This window comes from Ovis canadensis, chromosome 14, assembly GCF_042477335.2.
Source record: "Ovis canadensis isolate MfBH-ARS-UI-01 breed Bighorn chromosome 14, ARS-UI_OviCan_v2, whole genome shotgun sequence".
NCBI classification, from domain to species: domain Eukaryota; kingdom Metazoa; phylum Chordata; class Mammalia; order Artiodactyla; family Bovidae; genus Ovis; species Ovis canadensis.
In genome coordinates, this window is record NC_091258.1 from 72,208,205 (window position 1) to 72,230,975 (window position 22,771).

General features: G+C 44.2%; 1 protein-coding gene across 1 annotated transcript; it reads left to right on the forward strand.

Moving 5' to 3' along the window:
* Nucleotides 1-5,510: 5,510 nt before the first annotated feature.
* On the forward strand, nt 5,511-20,193 carry LOC138419609 (zinc finger protein 665-like). Its single transcript, XM_069552461.1, has 4 exons — nt 5,511-5,666; nt 12,925-12,990; nt 14,939-15,065; nt 17,701-20,193. The coding sequence occupies exons 1-4, from the start codon at nt 5,511-5,513 to the stop codon at nt 19,098-19,100; spliced, it is 1,749 nt and encodes a 582-aa protein (XP_069408562.1). The 3' UTR covers nt 19,101-20,193.
* The last annotated feature ends 2,578 nt before the right edge of the window (nt 20,194-22,771 follow it).

Below are 22,771 nucleotides of genomic sequence, written 5' to 3' on the forward strand. Positions count from 1 at the left end.
TGGGGTCGCAAAGAATCGGACATGACAGAGCGACTGAACTGAACTGAACTGAGAGTTCTATGGAACCCCAGAGACCCCAGCTAGGCAGAGATCGGCTCTAGGGTGCAGCTTTGGAGACAATTGAACTTTGTGTGCACATCTGTTGTTGGGCCAGAAGTGTTAGGTAGAAACCTAGCAAATTTGGAGGAGCAGCTCTAGTTAGGGCCTGTGGGCCCCTTCTCTATTTATACAGCATGAGGTGAATCTGGCCGGCCAGCCCCCTGCAGTCCTAGTGCTAGATTCAGGATCTGAGGGCTACAGGCTTTCCCTTGTGTGTGTAGGCCTGAGGCTTTAGGCAGGCAAGGGGAAGGGTGGGGAGATAAAGTACCAAACGGGATGGTGGTAGGATGGGTTTGTGCTGCAGATTTAATATGCCCCAGGGGGCTGAACCCCGCAGCTTCTTCTTGTGGGCTTGGGTCAGATTGGATTCTGGGTGATTGATCAGAGCCCCAGACTGATAAAAGCACCAAGTTGTTGCTGCAAGTTTGGATCCTGGATAAAGGGGCTCTAAAGGGGCACTGAGATAGAAGACTTCTGGGCAGACGTGTACCATCTGGGCAGGAAAGCAGAGCAGACACCTTGAGAAATGAGGCGTCTCCACCTTGAGGGCGGAGTCTCGTCCCACGAGGGGCGGGGCTATCTCAAGTTCTTGGGCACACGCGCAAGTTTAGGTGTAACGTGCATAGGCGTGAAATGTGACTTGTGGGCTTGCTAGCGGAGGCCGTCACTTCCTAAATTCCTTGGAGGAGCTACATCTTGAAGACCTGTGCCCAGTAAGGTCCTGCCGTCTCCTTCTGACCATGGCTTTTTTTAATACATTGCTTGTGGTATCTAATCGTGACCATAAAATTCATGATACTGTCTTCAAATCTTTTTCCCCATGATCAGCAGAAAAATGACAAAGGTACAAATATTTTTTCTTTATATCCCCATGGTACTTTTATTTTATTTGAAGTACAATTGATTTACAATGTTGTGTTAATTTCTGCTGTACAGTAAACTGACTCAGTTATGCATGTATATGTATTCTTTTTCATATTCTTTCCCATTATGGTTTGCTGCAGGGTATTAAATATAGTTCCCTGAGCTATACAGTAGGACCTTGCTGTTTATACACCCTATGTATAATGGTTGGAGAAGGAAACGTAAACCCACTCGTGTTCTTGCCTGGAGAATCCCAGGGACGGGGGAGACTGGTGGGCTGCCGTCTATGGGGTCGCACAGAGTCGGACACGACTGAAGCGACTTAGCAGTAGCAGCGTGTATAATGGTTTGCATCTGCTCCCCAAACTTTCAATACTTCCCTCTCCTACCCTGTTCCTAGGTTCTTGTTCAGAAGTCACAGAGACTTCTCTGACTTTCGTTATTTAGAGCCATGTCTTCTGACAGATAGTGATGTCTTTTTTAAAAAAAAATTTATTGCAATACAGTTGATTTACAATATTACGTTATAACAGAAATTATGTTTTATGTGTGATAGTGTGAAATCATGGAAAATATATTTATTACTCTCTGCCCCTGGTTCCTGGCACAGAGCACCTAAAACTCTTATGATTTCCTAAGTGATGAGAGCACTAGGCACATCTTTTTTTCTAATTTTGGTCTTTGATTCCTGACATAGGGCACCAAATCCTTTAGAATTTCCCAGGGTGATAAGAGTGTCTTTTGTTTTAATGAGACAAATCTTGGTGGGCTCCTGGATGGGAGCTAGTCACCAGAAAGACCAGTCTATGATTAGAAGGTGGGAACTTTCCATTCCTCACTTCCTACCCAGTCTCCAGAGATAGGAGGACTGATAATGAAGTTAATGATCAATTATGCCTATGTGGGACTTCCCAGGAAGTCTAGTAGTTAAGACTCCAAACTTCTACTGCAGGGGGCACAGGTTCCATCCCTGGTTGGGGAACTAAGATCCTGCAGACCATGAGTACAACCAAAAAAAGAAAAAAGAATTCCTTGTAGAAATTCCCTAACTGCCCAGTGGTTTGGACTCTGCACTTCTACTGCAGGGGGGTGCGGCATGAAGTTTGATCCCTGGTGGGGTATTCTTCAAGGTATTCTTCACACCTGTTCAGTGTGGTCAAAAAGAAAAACAAACAAACAAAAAATGATGCTATGGAGCTTGCAGAATCTCAGTTCCCCAACCATTAGGCCACCAGGGAACTCCCTTCTTATTTTTGAATCTTTAATAATTGGCATCTGTTTGGGTTTTTTTTTTTTTCAAACTTTAAACTTTTTATTTTGTATTGGGGTATAGCTTGTTAACAATGTTGTGGCAGTTTCAGGTGAACAGCGAAGGAACTCAGCCATATATACATATATTCATTCTCCCTGGCATCTGTTTTTCCATATGACAAGAAGCCTAGGGTGGGCCACCCCAAAACGTGCCTCAGTGCAAATTTTGAATTCAATCTACTTAAGAAACGACCAGTGCAAGGGAGACACTCTGATCCTCCTTTCTATCTCCTGAAAGCAAGAAATAAATCTTCATATGGAAGGTTCATTCCCTGCCTCTGGAGGTAGAAGGATGCCCTTATCACCAGAGATAAGAAATCCAGGCAAGATGCCTGTGTAAACTAAACAAACCTTGGAAATTCCCTGGTGGTCTAGTGGTTCAGTTCAGTTTGGTTCACTCAGTCCTGGCCAATTCTTTGTGACCCCAAGGACTGCAGCACACCAGGCCTCCCTGTCCATCACCAACCCCTGGAGGTTACTCAAACTCATGTCCATTGAGTCGGTGATGCCATCCAACCAACTCATTCTCTATCTTCCCCTTCTCCTCCCACCTTCACTCTTTCCCAGCATCAGGGTCTTTTCCAGTGAGTCAGGTTGGTCATAACTTTTCTTCCAAGGAGCAAGAGTCTTGCTAGTGGTTAGGACTCTGCATTTTCGCTACCTAGGGCACAGACTCAATCCCTGATCTGGGAATTAGGATTCTGCAAAATTCGTGGAGCAGCCAAAAAGAAAACACACACACACACAAGAGCCCACCACCTTATTACTCTTTAATTTACTATTCAAATATCTGATTCTGTTTAGATTCTTCACTAATCGAGCATGCAAAGCCTAAGTTTCTATGTCCTATCAATTCCTTGCAAATTTGTTTTTTCTTTCTCAAAAATTATAAAAGCTGCCTGTTCTGGCCACTTCTTACGACACCCTTATGGGGTTTCCCTGGTGGCTCAGCGGTACAGAAATCTGCCTGCGATGCAAGAGACGCTACTGGAGCCTCAGCTTCGATCACTGGGTCTGGAAGATGCCCTGGAGAAGGAGATGGCAACCCACTCCAGTATTCTTGCCTGGAAAATCTCCTGGACAGAGAAACCTGGCATGCTGCAGTCCATGGGGTCGCAAAAGAGTTGGATGCGACTTAGCAACTAAACAACAAAAATTAGGTTCCTATGACACCTCCATGTGCTCAAATTAAAATTTCCTTTTCTTCTTTTATTACCGAAGCAAACTTGGGTCTGCTCACCTAAGTGCAATAAAGCCAATCTACTGACACCAGGTTATGGAAAAGGAAAATATGGAATTTGTATTTGTATTGTAAAAGCGCCAATACAAGGATGGGTGGCTTATGCCCAACAATCTCTAACTCCGTCAGGGTTTTCAGAGAGGAGTTTTATAGGCAGAATTTGGGGCAAAGGCTGCAGGGTGTGGGACTCTCATTGGTTGGAGGCGATGCTCCAGGAATCTTGTGCTCAGCCTGAAGCTACCATCTTCCACCTGAGTTGGGGGACTTAGTTCCTGCTGCTGCTGCTGCTGCGTCACTTCACTCGTGTCCAACTCTGTGCAACCCCATAGACGGCAGCCCACCAGGCTTCCCCATCCCTGGATTCTCCAGGCAAGAACACTGGAGTAGGTTGCCATTTCCTTCTCCAATGCATGAAAGTGAAAAGTGAAAGTGAAGTTGCTCAGTCGTGTCCAACTCTTAGCAACCCCATGGACTACAGCCTACCAGGCTCCTCCGTCCATGGGATTTTCCAGGCAAGAGTACTGGAATGGGTTGCCATTGCCTTCTCCTTAGTTCCTGAAGAAGAGCTCAAAGATATAGTTCTGCACTGAATATAGTCCTTGAGGAGGAACAAGGACCCCTGCCCCAAAGCTGCTCTATTGCTTCTCCCTTGTCTCAGCACCCCCTTCCTTCCCTGATTAGCAATTGAATCTGCCCTTTGGAACTCAGGGAGGGTCATGGATCCTGAATGAAGCCTCCTTTGGTGATTAGGGAAGGTCTTGGAGGCTGAAACCTATTTCCTACAAATAAGATGGGGGGCAGGTCTGGAAAGAAGGGGGACACAGAAAAGATCTATACCTGAGAGGGTCTGACAGTGTGCTGCTCCATTTTCACTGGAACTTAACATAAGCAGGACTATCACTAAGTACATCTGAAACCCAAAAGTTTACCACAACTAGATGTTTGTAAGGTGTGTCTGAACAAGTGGGGATAAACTTGCTCAAGTTATTAAGAAGTCCTACTCAAAGTGAGTGGCTGCAGCAGGTTTGTCCTCGGCAGAGTGAGAACTACAGGTCTAACTGGCCGACTTGCACGCACACTTAGTAGTGTCCAACTCTTACAACACCAGGGATGTATGCCAGGCTCCTCTGTCCATGGGATTTCCCAGGCAAGAATACTGGAGTGGGCTGCCATTTCCTCCTCTAGTGAATCTGCCCGACCCAGGCATTGAACCCGCCTTTCCTGCATTGCAGGCGGATTCTTTACCACTGTGCTACCTGGGAAGTGGAGTGGCTAACTGAGTGATAAGGACTTAACCCTTGATTCATAATCTAATTGTCTATTCCTAAATTATAAAGGTACTCATACTTGCTGGTCCTATCAGACAAAAATTTCATATGGATACATACGGCAGTTACTGTTAAGTATTACTGAATATTAAGGAGCAATCTGTACGTTTAAAATTTGTTAAATCTATTTTTAAAGGTTATTAAAGCATACCATGTTAATTTGCTTTTGTAATCAAGATGACTAATAATTTCAGTTCAGTTCAGTTCACTTTAGTCGCTCAGTCGTGTCCGACTCTTCGGGACCCCATGAATCGCAGCACGCGAGGCCTCCCTATCCATCACCAACTCCCGGAGTTCACTCAGACTCACGTCCATCGAGTCACTGATGCCATCCAGCCATCTCATCCTCTGTCGTCCCCTTCTCCTGCCCCCAATCCCTCCCAGCATCACAGTCAATGAGTCAACTCTTCGCATCAGGTGGCCAAAGTACTGGAGTTTCAGCTTTAGCATCATTCCTTCCAAAGAAATCCCAGGGCTGATCTCCTTCAGAAAAATTTCAGTTGCGTAAAGTCAGTCATGTATCGTTTTAAAAAAAAAAAACAAACAAACAAAAAAACGAAACCAAGAGACACGCACAGAAGAAACAGCCAAGCCCTTCCAAGCTCTGACAACGCAGAGGAATTGAGAGCGGAAGCCCTGGCCCCGCCCCTGACTGGCCCTGTCCAATTATGCCTCTTTCCACGCCTCCACGTTCCCGCCCAGTCCAGGCCCCGCCCCCGAATTGCCCCGCCTCCGGGTTGCCCCGCCTCTTCCCTTCGTTCCCCTCGCAGTTTCCTGCAGACCCGGAAGCGGTTATCGCGGAGCGAAGGTCGCCCTACCGGAGCGTGAGTTTCATCTTTCTTGTTTAAACCTGCGCTTTGCGGTACGCTGTCCTGCATACCTGGGTCTGAGGGTCAGTACGAATCTTAACGTTCCAGCAGTCATCCTCCACCCGAAGTAAATACGGACTTCTCCTTGAGAGGGGGTAGGGGTGGGGTGCCGCTTCTCCGTCTTTTTGAAATCCGCGAGCTGCTACCCGTGCGCTGCTCGCCCCTCAACCTCGCCCTCTCTGCCACCGGAGGACAGCGCCAGCTGCCCGGGTGCAGGAAAGGGCGCGTCATCTTTGTGACGCTGGGACTCTGGAGAGTCTGCTGCGTTCCCGAGACACACGTCCCTTCACTTCGCACACTCCTCAGCAGAGTCGTACCCATCCCCAGGCCTCCCCGTGTTAGTCACCGCCTCTCCTTATCTTGAGTTGGGGAAGGAGGTTAAAAAGAGCCTGTCTTGAGACACCCATGATTTTTCTGTCCGAAATTCTACCCCGCTGAATAATGTGTCTTATTAATGTGAAATTAACAGGTATCTAATTCCAGGGCTTCCCTAACGGCTCAGTGACAAAAAAAAAAAAAAAGCCGCTTTCCAAACAGGAGACGTGGGTGGATCCCTGGGTCGACAAGATCCCCTGGAGAAGGAAATGGCAACCCACTCCAGTATTCTTGCCTGCGAAATCCCATGGACAGAAGAGCCTGGCGGGTCCATGGGGGTCACAAAAGAGTCAGGGCTAAAAACAATCTAATCCCATGTATCCACTTGAGGGGCGGGGGACGGGAATGCACCACGTAGAAGTTGAGAATGGTGTTTTATTTGGCAGAAAAAACTGAGGACTTAAGCCTGTAAGACAGCCTCCCAGATCTCTCAAGAAGTAAGGGAGGAACCAGGGTATATAGGAATTTTGCAGCAACCAAAACAAAAACCAGGTAGTTGGAACATCAAAAGAGGAGTTAATTTAAGGAAACCGGACATCTCAAGCTAATGAGTTTAGTACTTTTTTATGCATAGGAAAATGTTAGCGTTTGGGTACATTGAAGTCATTCCTTTGGTATGCACCTTATCATAGTATCTATGGCTTTTCTCCATCCTGAATTCCCTCAGAGTGCACAGTTGGGGTGGCTGCAGTGGCTCTTGCAACATCCTTTGTTTAGATAAGGCTGGCGACATTCTTCATCCAAACATCTCATACCTGGGACTGACCCACTGAGGGACTGACCCACTGAGAGAATTAGGAAAATGAGGAAAGGAAATTGAAGGGAAACCATTCACAGATGCCACAGTGAAGGATAGATGAAGTTTAGTCACTTAGTCGTGTCCGATTCTTTGCGACCCCATGGACTGTAGCCTACCAGGCTCTTCTGGCCATGGGATTTTCTAGGCAAGAGTACTGGAGTGGGTTGCCATTTCCTTCTCCAGAGAATTTTCCTGACCCAGGGATTGAAGCCAGATCTCCCACATTGTAGGCAGATTCTTTACCATCTGAGCCACCAGGGAAGTCCTAAGAAACGGATATTGTCCTGAAAAATAAAACAGCCAGTTATTTTACCAGCAGAATGGGTTTATTAAGGAATTGCAATACAGGACAGGCAAACAGTAGCAGGAAACCATAGACAAGACTGACAAGCCATGATGAGGAATTGCTTTATAGAGAAAAGGGAAAGTTGAGAGTAGTTGTTTTGAACAAAAGTACTTTGGAGGGAAGTGGAGAATTTGGAAACATAGCCAAGGTGTTTCCCATTGGCTGGGCTCCTGGGCGGGGAGGATAATTCCTTTTGGGGTTTGTAATTGTCTTCTTGGCATTTGTAATTCTTTTTTTTACTGCCCCCGCCCCAAGTGCTCAGTATCTTTTTCTGTTTTGAAGTATTTGTTTATTTGGCTGCATTGGGTGTTAGTTGAAGCACTGGGAATCTTTGCTGTGACTTGTGAGCTTCCTTGCTCTGGGGTGTGTGGAGTGTTAGTTCCCACACCAGGTATCCAACCCTTGTCATCCTTTGCCTTGCAAGGGGGATTCTTAACCACTGGACCACCAGGGAAAGTCCCTGTAATTGAATCCCAGTGGTAGTGCCTGAGGCCTTTCCCTGAAAACCTCCAGCCTCCACATTTTAGAAACTTTCTTTGTTCTGTTTCACCGAGTGAAAGAATAAACTAAGAAAGTAGCAGGGGGAGAAAGGAAGATCCAGATTATTTAGAGTAAGGTTGCGGTGGGGGGATTCTCCAGGGAGATGAAGGGAAGCAAAACAGGGAGAAGAGGCCCCTGATCCGCAAGAAGAGCACTTTACCTAGAGTGGGGGGAAAGGGTAAGAGAGTGGGCAGACAGAGCAACTTTGAGCTGGTACAGAAAGAAGGGACAATGGGAGACGAGAGGGGCAGAAGGAGAAAAAAGCAGGGAGAAAGCAGGGTGAGCCTGGCAGGGTAGAAGGTGGGGATGAGGCAGGTATAACAGGAAAAAAGTGAACACAGCAGAGAACAAAGATGGGGGAAGAAACAGGCAGAAATCCATGAAGATGTGAGGCAATCAGGGAGATTAGGGAGAAAGAACAACAGGACTGGAAACAAGTCCCCAGAGTGGAGCAGAACAAGGCTGAGAGGAGGAACAAGCAGACAGGGGAGGAGACCAAAATCAGCAGAAACCTGGGAGGAAAACACAGAAAAGCCAGTAGAAATGATGAGAGGGGAACTGAGAGCCGTGGAAAGAGGAGCCAGATGAGTGCTGAGTTGACTGGAGATGGATGAAGAGGGGGTGAGATATTTGGGTGTGGCTTTCTCGTGGCTCAGCTGTAAAAAATCCACCTGCAATGTGGGAAACTTGGGTTCAATCTCTGGCTTGGGAAGCTCCCCTGGAGAAGGGAAAGGCTACCCACTCCAGTATTCTGGCCTGGAGAATTCCATGGACTATAGTCCGACGCAAAGAGTCGGACATGACTGAATCACTTCACTTCCCATAGAATGCATTCAAGATCTGGTTAAATTAGGCACGTGAAGATGACATTTGCAAAACTCCTTTCTAAAAGGCTTGTACATTTTTGTAATTATTTATATCATAGGATAACTTACATTTGCAGTCCCTGTTAAGCCAGGAAGCAATGATTTGACTCAGCTGGTTATCGGTCACCCTTTTCCCTTTTCCTAGTGTGGGGTAGAAGGTCAGGGAGATCAGAAGGAGAGCACACAATGACTGTCCCTACATGGTGCTGTTTGATTGTGGCCGCACTGTCCATTTTGCAGGATCTTAGTTCCCCACCAGGGATCGAACCCATGCACCCTGCAGTGAAAGCGCTGAGTCCTCACACTGAACTGCCAAGGAATTACATCAAGGGTTCTGGAGCAAGTGTAGAACCATTGGAAAGGCAGTCTAAGGTCTGCCTAGAACACCTGCAGATGGGTTAATGGGTGGTTATGGGGCTGCGTCTTGGGGTGCTATCATCTTAGCTCAAGTTCCTTGGGACACAGATGCAGAGACTGAGATTAGCAAGTGTGGGTTTAATTGGGAAATTCATGGTCACACTTGAGGAATGAAGTGGAATTAGGCTGAGTGAAAAGACATCCTACGATGTTGGAACCAAGGCCTGCGCTGGGCTCATTGTGAATTCATGAATTGCTGGGGTTTGTGGCATTTTGTCACAGGCGGGAGGTTCATCACGGAGTATCTGGGGAGTGTGTGGGGACCCCATGGGAGCTTGTAAGAGCATCTGATTCTAGAAGTGGATCAGTGGGGCCCTTCAAACAGCTCAACCAGCAGTTGGTTTTCACCAGGGAGAACTTGCTGGGAGTGGGCCTGGAGGCTAAACACCAGAAGAGAGCCATGATGGAGGGAAAGATCTCTGAAGAATCAGAGGGCAGTGATGCCACAGCAAAACACCTGCAGCAGAAAGGCTCCTCCTGGGGACTTTTTTTTTTTTTTTTAACTATAATTGATTTACGTTGTTGTGTTAACTTCAAGTGTTGTTGTCATCTGGTCTCTCAGTTGTGTCCGACTCTTTGCAAGCTCATGAACTGCCTGCCAGGCTCTTCTGTCCATGGGATTTTTCAGGCAAGAATACTGGAATGGGTTGTCGTTTCCTCCTGCAAGCGATCTTCCCCACCCAGGGGCCAAACACATGTCTTCTGCAGGTCTCCTTCATTGGCAGGCAGGTTCTTGACCTCTGAGCCACCAGGGACGCCCCAATTTCAAGTGTACAGCACAGTGACTCAGATATATATATAGATATAGATATAGATATATATAGATATATATAGATATGTTCTTTTTAGATTCTTTTCCCTTATAAGTTATTACAAAATATTGAGTGGAGTTTTCCTGTGTTATACGGTGGGTCCTTGTTGGTTATATTTTATTTATAGTAATGAATATTTTAATCCCAAACTCCTAATTTATTTCTACCCCCTCCTTTCCCCTTTGGTAGCCGTAAGTTTGTTTTCTGTGTGGGTCTATTTCTGTTTTGTAAATAAGCTCATCTGTGTCTTTCTTTCTTTAAGATACCACATATAAGTCGTATCATGCAATGTTTGTCTTTCTGTGTCTGGCTTACTTCCCTTAGTGTGATCATCACTAGGTGGGACTCTCGTTGGAAAGACACAGCCTAACTTCCTCGCTGCCAGGGGAGTGGGGATTACTGTCTACTGGTCACATGCTCCCTACCCGCACTGACACTTTCTTTTTCAGAGTCACAGACCTCTCTGCTTAAAAAATTATTTTATTGAAGTATAGTTACAATGTTGTGTTAATTTCTGCTGTACAGCAAAGTGATCCAACCCACTCAGGATACTGGAGTGGATTGCATGCCATCCTCCAGGTTATCTTCCCCACCCAGGGATCGAACCTGTGGCATCTTCTGCATCGCAGGCAGATTCTTAACCATCTGAGGCAGAGGCTTCCCGGAAGTTTGATCCCTGGGTTAGGAAGATCCCCTGGAGAAGGGAATGGCTATCCACTCTGTATTCTTGCCTCAAGAATTCCATGGACAGAGGAGCCGGGCGGGCTACAGTCCATGGGGTTGCAAAGAGTAGGATGCAGCTGAGCAGCTAACACTTTCACTTTCACATATATACATTCTTTTCATATTCTTTTCCATCATGATTTAACATAGGATGTTGAATATAGTTGCCTGTGCTTTCTCTTTGTGGCTCATCTCACTTAGTATGATCATCTCTAGGTCCATCCATGTTATTGCAAGTGGTATTGCCTCATTCTTTTTTATGCCTGAGTAATATTCCTAAGTATTCCATCTTCTTTACTCATTTCTCTGTCAATGGACATTTAGGCTGCTTCCATGTCTTGTAGGTTTATCTGAATATATGCTCAAGGGTGGGGTTGCTGGGTCATATGGTAGCTCTATTTTTGGTGTTTTGAGGAACCTCCCTACTGTTTTCCATAGTGGCTTCACCACTTTACCTTCCCAGCAGCACCTCGTTTCTAAGGCCAGTATTTAACTTCCTGGGCACATTTGCTTTTCCCGTCAGCTGCAGGTGCCACCAGTCATCACTCCCTCTTTCTTGAGACCTTGGTTTTGAGGATGTCTGACTAACCTCTACAAGCCTATCTGCCTATTTGTTCTATTTTCTTCTCCCCTCCCTGTTCACTTCGTAGTTTCGTCTGATGAATTCCTGAACTCCCTGGTCTCTGAATATGGGAACATCCCAAGGCTTAGTCCATGAACCTCTTCTCTGTCTACACCCGCTGCCTTTCCTCACCATCTCATCAAATGGCTTTCAACCCCACCTACTTGTCTCCCAGTTTATCCTTTCCATCCAGACTTCTGCCCTAAACTGTCAGTCCTGCGTCCAGCTGTCTCCTAAGTATCTCTGCTGGGATGACCCACAGGCGTCTCCGCCTTAACTTGTCCAGAACTGGTCCTGACCGCCTCCAGTCCTGTTCCCCCTGCCGCCCTCCTTAAGGTTGCTTAAGGGCAACGCTGTACTTTCCAGGGCTTAGGTGAATATCTCAGCATGCTTTGAAATACATACTCCATAATTTGTAAATGTTCTACTGTATAAGGTAAAGCAAAGATTAGATGTTTACTTAAAGTGAAAGAAGGAACACATAGTTTTCAAAATTTTCTTAAGTGATGGGAGAAGAATGTTTGGTCCTTCCTCTTTGGCTTCCCCACCCCGTGCCTCTCTGGCCGCCACTTCTGTCTCCCCAACCCCTTCCCCTGCTCCAGAGGCACAGCTCTCTTTCCCCTTCCAGCCCCAAGTTTGCTACCGGCTCAGGGTCCTTAAGGGAATGTCCCTCTGCCTAGAACTCTCTGGCCTAGCAGATGTAGATGGCTTCCTCCCCCAGGTCTTTGGTCTGACGTCACCTTCTGAGTGCAGCCATCTCTGAGCTCACCTTCTGAGTGCAGCCATCTCTGAGCTCCCCGTGCCCATGCCAGCCCCGCCCTCACCCCCACCTCTGTTCTATAAGGCCTGCTTGGTGTGTTTTCTTCTGCTCCTTCCCCTTCTGTGGCTGGTTCCTGGTGACAGCAGTTCACCATGGGTCAGAGAGAGACAGAACGTGGGGCTGTGCTGGGTGTGCCTCTGAGTGGTGTGCAACCCACCTTCATGTTAGGTCCATGAAGCATTTTGCATAGACAGGTTTGTGCCCCTTTTCCCATCAGAGACTCTCCTTAAACAGTTGTGTGGGGCCTAGCCACAGGAATGTTTGCGTGTGTGCATGCCAAGTCACCTCAGTTGTGTCTGACTCTTTGAGACCCCAAGGAGTGTAACCCACCAGGCTTCTCTGTCCATGGGATTTTCCAGGCAAGAATACTGGAGTGGGTTGCCATTTCCTTCTCCAGGAGATCTTCCCGATCCAAGGTCAAAGCCGCATCTCTGAAGTCTCCTGCATTGGCAGGCAGGTTCTTTACCACTCGTGCCACCTGGGAAGCCAGGAATGTGCACAGAGCCGCAAATGATTCCTATCTGGATCCTGCATTGAGCACCAGGGCTCTTAGCCTCCACTTCTGAGACTGAGATCAGGCCCTGGGGGACGGGAGGGCGCTCTGCTCTGAGTGGGACTGTGTGACCTGAAGGGCATCGTGGGGTCAGCGGAGGTGCCCCCTGCTGCTGTGTACATGAGGCCTCACCAGGAGGGCACTGTGATCCGAGGGAAAGTGTGGGAAAGTCCCGTGTTGGCCTCTCTGTGGGAGTTGACTGTCCTGCGTCCCTCCTGAGACAGTGGGCACAGAGGACTGACTGTTCCACACGGTGAGGTCTTCCCTGTGTATGTGGTTGGGGCTCAGGAAGAGGGTATGTTGGCTCTAAGCATTAAATAACATGTTTTCCACTTTCAAGGCTGACTTCCAAAGTCTCATGATGCCTGAGGAAAAAACCCAGACGAGGAGGAAGAGGAAGGAACAGGTAATGGCTCTTTCTCAGGTAAAGTCATATTCGCAGTGTCCTTCCTGAAATGCCCTTCTCTGGACTCGCGAATCGTGTCTGACTCTGGAGTATCCTGTCTGACTCCTGTACACACACACTCATGGGGGGCCTTCCCTCAGGGCCTGTTGTCTCCACTTAGAGCCTCATGACTCAGTGATGAAGAAACTTGAAAAGGCTCCACTGTGGTCATAGAGAGACAATTCCTTTTATTTCAGTAAATTTAAGTGCATATACATGTGTGCATGAATTCACAGGTGTGCAAGACTATGGTTTTTATAAAATACGTATCATTATGTCTATACAAGTTATATGGTATTGAGCTATGAAATTATAGCTTATATATTTTTCATTGTCTTAAGATTTTTCCACACAGTGATATTCATGAGTTAAATAAGAATAATTAATATATTTCTGCATGTATGCATGATGACATTTTATGCGATTCTAGGTTTTTAACCTTAAACTTGTTTCAAGTTTGCTCAAGAATCCCTCTGTCAATGCACCTTTGGTGATTTTATATGACTTAAGTTTTTTACATTTAATTCTAGAACCTAAACACCTGGGTTTATATGCTCGCTCTACCGTCTTTAGCTGTTTGACCCAAGGCAGATTTCTTAGAATGTCTGTGATACAACTGTCACCGCCTTCAGATGTATGGGACTAGATCTTTTTTAAAAAATTGTTTTTAATTATTTTATATTGGAGTATAGTTGAATAGCAGTGTTGTGTTAGCTTCAGGTATACAGCAAAGTGATTCAGTTACACACACACATGTGTCTATTCTTTTCCCATTTAGCTTATTTCAGAGTATTCAGCAGAGTTGCTTGTGCTCTGCAGTAGGTCCTTGTTGTTTATCTATTGTATACATAGTAGTGTGTGTCAGAGAAGGCAGTGGCACCCCACTCCAGTACTCTTGCCTGGAAAATCCCATGGACGGAGGAGCCTGGTAGGCTGCAGTCCATGGGGTCGCTAGGAATCAAACACAACTGAGCGACTTCACTTTCACTTCTCACTTTCATACACTGGAGAGGGAAATGGCAACCCACTCCATTATTCTTGCCTGGAGAATCCCAGGGATGGGGGAGCCTGGTGGGCTGCCATCTATGGGGGTCACACAGAGTCGGACACGATTGAAGCAACTTAGCAGAGCAGCAGCAGCAGTGTGTATACACACCCAGTTCCACCCCCTGCCCATGCCACATTTTCCCTTTGGTAACTCTAAGCTTGTTTTCTATGTCTGTGAGTCTGTTTCTGTTTTGTTTTTCATTTATTTATTTATTTACTTGCTTATCTATTTATTTTGATATTTTAATTTTATTGGAGGATAGTTGATATACAATATTGTGTTAGTTTTGGGTGTGCAGAAAATTGAGTCAGTTATACATACACAAATATCCATTTTTTTTAGATTCTTTTCAGATCTTTTTAAATTTGCTATTATGTTGTTATATGAGTTAGTACATGCAAAGCATTTCGAGGAATGTATAGCACCTGAGAAGTGTTCAAACACTTTATGAGATCCCTGTTGCTGTCATCACAGTTTCTTTAAAGTCATTTTAGACACTGTCATCTCTAAAGATTTCATTGCTGCTCTACTTCCTCTTAACATTGAATATTACTTGGTGTGTGGAACATACTGTCTCACATTTCTATACAGATAATCCTGTGTTGATTGTGTGTGTGTGTTTCTTGTATTGTCCACAAAAATGGGAAATATATACTGATTTAGAGGCTGTTATAACATCTCGTGGAAAAGTATAATAAACCAAAATCAGAGACACATAACTTGTTCAAAAGTACCTTCAGTGAATCTGTAACCACACTCACTTTAGTCAAAATCAATCCTTACATCTCTCTCCTTTTCTTATTTTGTATGAAAATAAAACTCTCCTGGTGGGCCCGTCGGTGAAATGTGTTTTCGTTTCAGGGACGGTTGACATTCAAAGATGTGGCCATTGAATTCACTCCTGAGGAGTGGGAATGCCTCGACCTTCCTCAGAGGGCCTTGTACAGAGAAGTGATGGTGGAGACCCTCAGAAACCTGCTGTCTGTGGGTGAGGATCACTTCCCTCCAGAAGTTGGAATCTGCCCATGGGTAGCTCTGCATTTTCCCTCCTGTGCCTCTTGGGGGCGCCTGCATTGCCTGACTGAGCTCAGAGCCCTGTTGACTCAGACATGAAAAGCTTCCTAATGCAGCAGGACTTTGAACTTGTCCTTTCTTCATATGACCTTCCCATTTCATGGTTGAGGGTGATTCCAGAGCTCAAATATGCATCAAGCCTTATAACAAATAAAAAATATCCAGTTCCCTCTTTTCTACCCCTGAGCTTTTGATTCAGAAATTCTTGGAAGACAGCTAGGTGTCTGTATATTATATACTATGCCCTATGCATTCAAAATCAGGCAACCAGTGGATGAATTTTTGGATTTTGGCGGGGGGAAGCTGTGTTTTGTGGCATGTAGGAACTTAGTTCTCCAATCAGGAATCGAACCCAGGCCCCTGGCATTGGGAGTTGAAAATCAACCACTAGACCACCAGGGAAGTCCCATGTAATGGTTTTTTAGCTTTATTGAGGTATAGTCAAATAAAGTTATAGTATATTTAAATTGTACAAACAGTGGCTTGATATACATGTACATTGTGAATGGGTTTCCATGAAGTTACTTAACACACAAATTACCTCACATGTTACTTTTATTTTTTGTTTTGGTGAGAACACTTAAGTTCTGCTCTCTCAGCACATTTCAGTTTTATAGTATTAATATTATTCACTGTCGTCATCGTGTTATATGTGAAATCCTCGGAGCTTGTTCATCTTATGATGGAAATTGTGAGCCTTTTTATCAACCCCTTCTCATTTCTGTCACCCCCAGTCCATGGCAGCAGTTATTCTAATCTGTGTTTCTTGGCCTGGTTTCTTCCCTCTTCATCACACTCCCTATCTTTTAAATCTCTTCCTTTTGGCCCCATGTCATACAGTTAAGAAAGGACAGTATCATACTACTTGCTAAGTCAGTTTCTCTCTTCTTCCCGGGTCAATGTTTTATGTGTCCAAGTACGTTTATCTTCCCACAGATTGGCACGTACAAACGCTGCCCACATGCCCTTTGCTCCCTACCCTCCAGTCTTCTTCTCTTTTTTAAATTCTCTCTATTAATTTACGTGTACTTGATTTACAATGTTGTGTTAATTTCTGCTGTTCAGCAGAGTGATTCAGTTATACAGCTATATACATTCTTTTTCATGTTCTTTTCTGTTATGGTTTATCACTGTTTACTAATCTTTACTATAACCTATAGATAATGATTTTTCAGGATGTATTTCACGGTATAACCGACTCACACCACTTGTTCATGTGGCAGAATGGCCATTCTAAGTGAATATGGTTTTATAAGTGGCATTCAGAGAATTACTTTATTTTTATAATATTTTATTAAATTCTTCCTCATTTCCACAGGGCAGATATGGTTTTCCAATTCTAAAGTGCCATTTACTTATATTACTGACTAATTAAATTTGTTGTGGCTTATTTACCATTAGAGTACTATGCTTTAGCATTATTACTGTACATTAAATATATAGTAAACATATATAATACGGGCTTCCCTGGTGGCTCAGATAGTAAAGAATCTTCTTGCAATGCAGGAGACCTGAGTTCAATCCTTGAGTGGGGAAGATCCCCTGGAGAAGGGAATGGTTACCCACTCCAGTATTCTTGCCCGGAGAGCAGTTAGATTGTTACTGTGTAATATTGTTCTTTCTTCAAATATGAAGCAGCCATGTTTTCTGTGAAGTAATATGTGGGTTTAGGTCATTATGCCAAATACCCCTGTCAGGACTAACGTAGGTTTGCACGCTGAGGTTTTCAGCCATTGATTATTTAAAGTAGGCTTCCCTAAAATTAATTTGAATTACATGTAATCACCCTTTTTTTTTCTTTCACTTCTTTAAATTGTGGTAGAAGTCACAGAACATAAACCATACTATCTTAACCATGTTTAACTGTGCAGTTCAAGCTTCCCAGGTGGCACTAGTGGTCAAGAACCAGGCTGCCAATGCAGAAGAAGTAAGACAGCTTTGATCCCTGGGTTGGGAAGATCCCCTGGAGGAGGGCATGGCAACACACACAGTATTCTTGCCTGGAAAATCCCATAGACAAAGGAGCCTAGTGGGTTATAGTCCACAGGGTCACAAAGAGTCAGACACGACTGAAGTGACTTAGCATGCATGCACACAACTATGCAGTTCAGTGGCACGAAGTACATTCACGTCATTGTGTAACTCTCACCATCATCCATCTCCCAAATTTTTCACTTTCCTAAAGTGAAACTCTGTCCTCATTAGACATTAAATCCCCATTCCCCCTCACCACACATCCTGCCCCCAACACACCCCCTGCCCCCAGCACACCCCGTCCCTGGCATCTTACCAGGGACTCTGTAACTGGAAAGAGTTTCTGACTCTGTAACTTTGACTATTTGACTCATATAAGTAGAATCAAACAATATTTGTGTGCACCTCCTGTCAGTATTCCTGGTGTGTTCCCAAAAAGGAAAGATCATGGTTGCACCATTTCTTATCTGTCCAAAGCATGTAGTCCTTTCAGTATAATACCATGTTCTTCCATGTGAAATATTTCTTTCCCAGCTATAATTAACAGGAGACATGCAACTCTGTTTGTCTTGCAGATACCTCTCCTAAACGTGTGTTGAAGGGATCAGCACCAAAACAAAGTGGTCACACAGGAGGGATCCTGCAGACAATGTTGTCAGAAAGACACAAAAGCCATGACACCAAGGACCATGGCTGCCGGAAAATCCAGAAAAACGTGTACCCGCGCGAAAGTGACAAAAGTAATCAGAAGGGCGTGCCTGCCACCCATCCAACAAATCTCACTTGTCGAAGAGATGAAGGAAATGAGCCAATTGAAAGCAGGCTGGCACTAAGCTTTCCGTCATATCTGACTGGACTGCCTGTCTTCCCAGCCGAAGGGCAGTTTTTTGTGTATCATCAGGTTGAGAAGGCTGACGACACAGGAGCCTCCTTTTCAGTACTTCCAAGAATTGTTCCTCCTGTCCAAATCAACGTTTCTAATGGATATGGGATCAGTTTCTGGCATTCTCCACTACTCATACAAGACCAAAAAGCACGCATTCGAGACGACCCTTACAGACGCGACCAGGATGACAAAGCAGTTCATGACGGCTCCCAGAACCCCAGCCATCAGATGACCCATGGAGGGGTGAGGCCTCACATGTGTAACCTGTGTGGCAAAGCCTTTCATCAGAACTCGCATCTCACTCGACATCAAAGAATCCACACGAGAGGGAAGCATCACAAGTGTGAAGAGTGTGGTAAGGGCTTCAGTTACAGTTCACACCTTGTACGCCACCGCAGAATCCATACCGGAGAGAGACCTTATCAGTGCAACGAGTGTGACAAAGCCTTCAGTGTGCTTTCAAGTCTTATTTATCACCAGGTCGTCCACACTAGAGAGAAACCTTACAAATGTAACGAATGCGACAAAGTCTTCAGTCAGAGTTCAAGCCTTACCAATCATCGCAGAATCCATACCGGAGAGAAACCCTACAAATGTGATCAGTGTGGCAAAGCCTTTAACCAGAGCTCGCATCTCACCAGACATCAGGTCATGCACACCGGAGAGAAGCCTTACAAGTGTGATGAGTGTGGCAAGGTTTTCACTCAGAACTCCAGCCTCGTAAGTCACCGGAGAATTCACACTGGGGAGAAACCCTACCAGTGTAATGAGTGTGGCAAGGCATTTGGTGTGTATTCGAGTCTGACTTATCATCAGGTAACCCACACTAGAGAGAAACCTTACAAATGTAATGAATGTGGCAAGGTCTTCAGTCAGAGTTCAAGCCTTCCCAGTCATCGCAGAATTCATACCGGAGAGAAACCCTACAAATGTGATCAGTGTGGCAAATCCTTTATTCACTGTTCAAACTTCAATAGACATAAGAAAATCCACACTGGAGAGAAACCTTACAAATGTGACGAGTGTGGCAAGGTCTTCACTCAAAACTCAAGCCTCGTGAGTCATCGGAGAATTCATGCTAGGGAGTAGCCTGACCAATGTGATGAGCGTCACAAAGTGCTTATTGTAAGTTCTAGCATAAATTGACACCAGAGAGTCCATACTAAAGAGAAATTATATCAATATAACATATAGGACAGAGGACTTACACAGATTCATAGCTCACTAGACATCCAGAATCATACACCTTTGATGAAGCCACAAAAATGTAATGTGTGTATAAAAATCAAAATTAAAGAACATCATGACATTCCTACTGGAGAGCAGCCTTACAAATGGAATGAATATGGGAAGGTTTCTTATTAAGCATTTATGCCTTTGATGTCCTGAGAGTACTTAAACTAGGGAGAAACCAGACAGACTTACTGAGTGTGGAAAGGCCTTTCAGCAACAGTATCCCATCAGAATTCACCAAAGAATTCATTAATGGACAGAAACCTTATAAACATAATGAATATTTTAAATTTCTTCATGACTTTTCATAACAGTCTGCCTCAGAGCATTCACGTGAGGAATGACTAAGTGTCAAATTTAATCTGAAGTATTTCAGACTGCAGAAAAAATATGTTCAAATTTAGATAGGTCCTGAGGATATTATCCCATGGTTTTCTTTCTGAATCTCTTACAGTGTAAAGTATGACAGTTTTACATTTCATGTTTAAAGCTATGACCAATTTTAAACCAGTATTTGTACAAATGTGAAGTTTTGGTGGAGGTTCTTTCATATTTTTTTCCCTGGTATGGGAAATCAGTTGCTAGGGTATCATTTTTCAAATTCTTTATCCATCCAGTTTCCTTGGTACCTTGTCAGACTCAGTTGGAAGTACTTGTGTGGGGGCTGCTTCTGGTTTTTCTGTTTTGTTTCTTTGACCCGTATGTCTTACTCCACAGACATGACAGTCTTGATTACTTTTTACCATGTTAGAAGTCTTGAATGAGAGTGACTCCAAACAATTTATTCTTCTTCAGATGTTTTTGCTATTCTAGTTCTTTCCATGTAAGTTTTAGAAAAATCCTGTTTGTTTCTACAAAATATCTTGATAGAAAATGTCTTATCAGTTTGCAATCATTTGACAGCGTTTCTGTGTTACGCCTTCCAATAAATGGCTGTTGTATGTCTTTATTTGTCTGTTCTTTGGTTTCTTTCACCAGTATTTTATAAATATCAGCATCAAAATCCTGTCAACACTTTGTTTAGCACATTTCTATACTTTTTGAGTAATTGGACATGTTATTTTTAATTTGTCTCCATGTGTTAATTGCTACTATATAGAAATACAGTAGATTTTTTAATGTTGATCTTGTATCCTCAGAATTTACTGATCTTACTTATTCTAGAGATTTTTGTAGATTCTTTGGACTTGTGTATCTGTAATCATTTCAGTAGTTTCCTAGTGCAGCTTGCTGACAAAAATTCAGTTATCAAGAAGAAAAGGGAATTTATTCGAGCCAAACTGTGGATTATAATCCAGGAAGTAGATTCTCAAAAATCTCTGACAACTGTTCCAACTGTTAAAGAGTTCAAGGTACAGTCACAAACATTTTTGAGACAAAGGATTGTACGTCAAAATGACATATTTTAAAAAATTGTTTTAACATTTTATTTCTGACTGCTCTGGATTTTCATTGCTGCACAAAGGGTTTTCTCTAGTTTCAGGCTTCTCATTGTGGTGGCTTCTCTTGTGGAGCACAGGCTCTAGGGCACGTGGGCTCCAGTAGTTGTGGCTTACCCTGCGGTGTGTGGGACCTTCCCGGACCAGGAATTGAACCCGTGTCCTTTGCATTGGCAGGTGGATTCTTAACCTCTGGACTACCAGAGAAGCCCAGACCTATTGATATTTTACATGAAGTTCACCAAGGATACATGGTCCAGGTAAGTACATTCGAAGTGAACAGCAGGTCACCAGGACCTCGTATAGAATTCGGAAAAGACACCATTCTTTTAAGAAGTTAAATTGCTAGTTCTTTTCTGTTCGTTGGGCAGGCACGGCCATCCCTGAGGAACTGTGGTTCATGTATAACACGGGTGCACACTGCACATTAGGGAGGGAGGAGGCCCAAACAATATTTAATGTTTAAATTTTTTCTTGTCTTAAAATACACATTGTATTCCATCAGGCTGTAAGAAATTACCACAAACTAAGTGGATTAAAACAGATTATCTTCCAGTTCAGGTCAGAAGTCTAAAATGAGTATCTTAACAGAACTGGGAGAAATTTGTTTCCTTGCTGTTTCCAAGTTCTGGGGACTGCTTACATGCTTTGCCACTTCAAAATAAGCCAGGTACCATTTTTTTTTTTTAATTGCTTTTGGCCTCACTGTGTGGCATCTGGGATCTTAGTTCCCCAACCATGGATTGAACCTGTGCTCTCTGCAGAGGAAGTAAGGAGTCTCAACCACTGAACCTCCAGGGAATTCATATATATATAAATTCATATATACACACATACATATTATATATACATACATATGTTACACAAGCTTGAATATATTGTTCATTGTTGAAGCTCCTTTAAATTTTTTGGATCCTCAAATCTAGCAATCACAAATAAGGGTATATTCTAATCTTTGTGTATGATTGAGAAATTGTCCATTTCTCCCACTTTTTTATTCTTCTGCTTTGTTCCCTTGGATCTTTGCCTAAAGAAAAATCCATATAAATGAAAAGGCCATACACCCCACCCCGTCTGTGTATGTTAGTTGCTCATGTCTGACTGTTTGTGGCCGTGTGGACTGTAGCTCACCAGCTTCCTCTGTCCATGGGTTTCTACAAGCAACAATATTGGAGAGGGTTGGGATTCCCTTCTTCAGGGGATCTTCCCAACCCAGGGATTGAACCCTGGTCTCATGCTTTGCAGACAGATCTCTTCACTATCTGAGCCCCGACCCTGCTCCTCTGCTTTTCTAGAAATGGTAAAGATTCCACCATAGATATATTTCCTCAGTGGAGGACAGGAGGAACAATGCCGGGTTGTTTCGAGGTTCACGTGAAATGGTAGCTATTAAGCATTTGGAACACTGCCTGGCACAAAGTAGGAGCTCAGTGATCACTGTTGTTTAGTAACTAAGCAGTGTCTGGCTCTTTTGCAACCCCATGGATTGTAGCCCACCAGGCTCCTCTGTCCATGGGATTTCCCAGGCAAGAATACTGGAGTGGGTTGCCATTTCCTTCTCTGGGGGATCTTCCCAACCCAGGGATTGAACCTCAACTCCTGCATTGGTGGGTGCATTCTTTACCACTGAGCTACCAGGGAAGCCTGATAGAGGACATGGGAGTTCAAACTGACTCCTGTCTTCCCTCAAAACTGAGATAGCATTTAACAAAATATTTCAGCTTCTAAATATCCCAATATCCAATTGATATTTTTATTCTTTATAATATTTATTTGGCCGCACCACGTCTTAATTGTGGCACATAGTGTCTTCAGTCTTTGTTGTGGAATTTTTAGTTGTGGCATGTGGGATCTAGTTTCCTGAGCAGGGGTTGAGCCTGGGCCCCTGCATTGGGAGCACAGAGTCTTACCCAATGGACCACCAGGGAAGTCTTCCCAGTTGGTATTTTTGCTTGTTAATTTCCATCTTAAAAATATTCTACAATGAGATACCACCTCATATCCATTCAGATGACTATTATCTAAAAAACAAAAACCATAAAATATTAATAACAAGTGTTAGCAAGGATGTAGTAAAACTAAACCTTA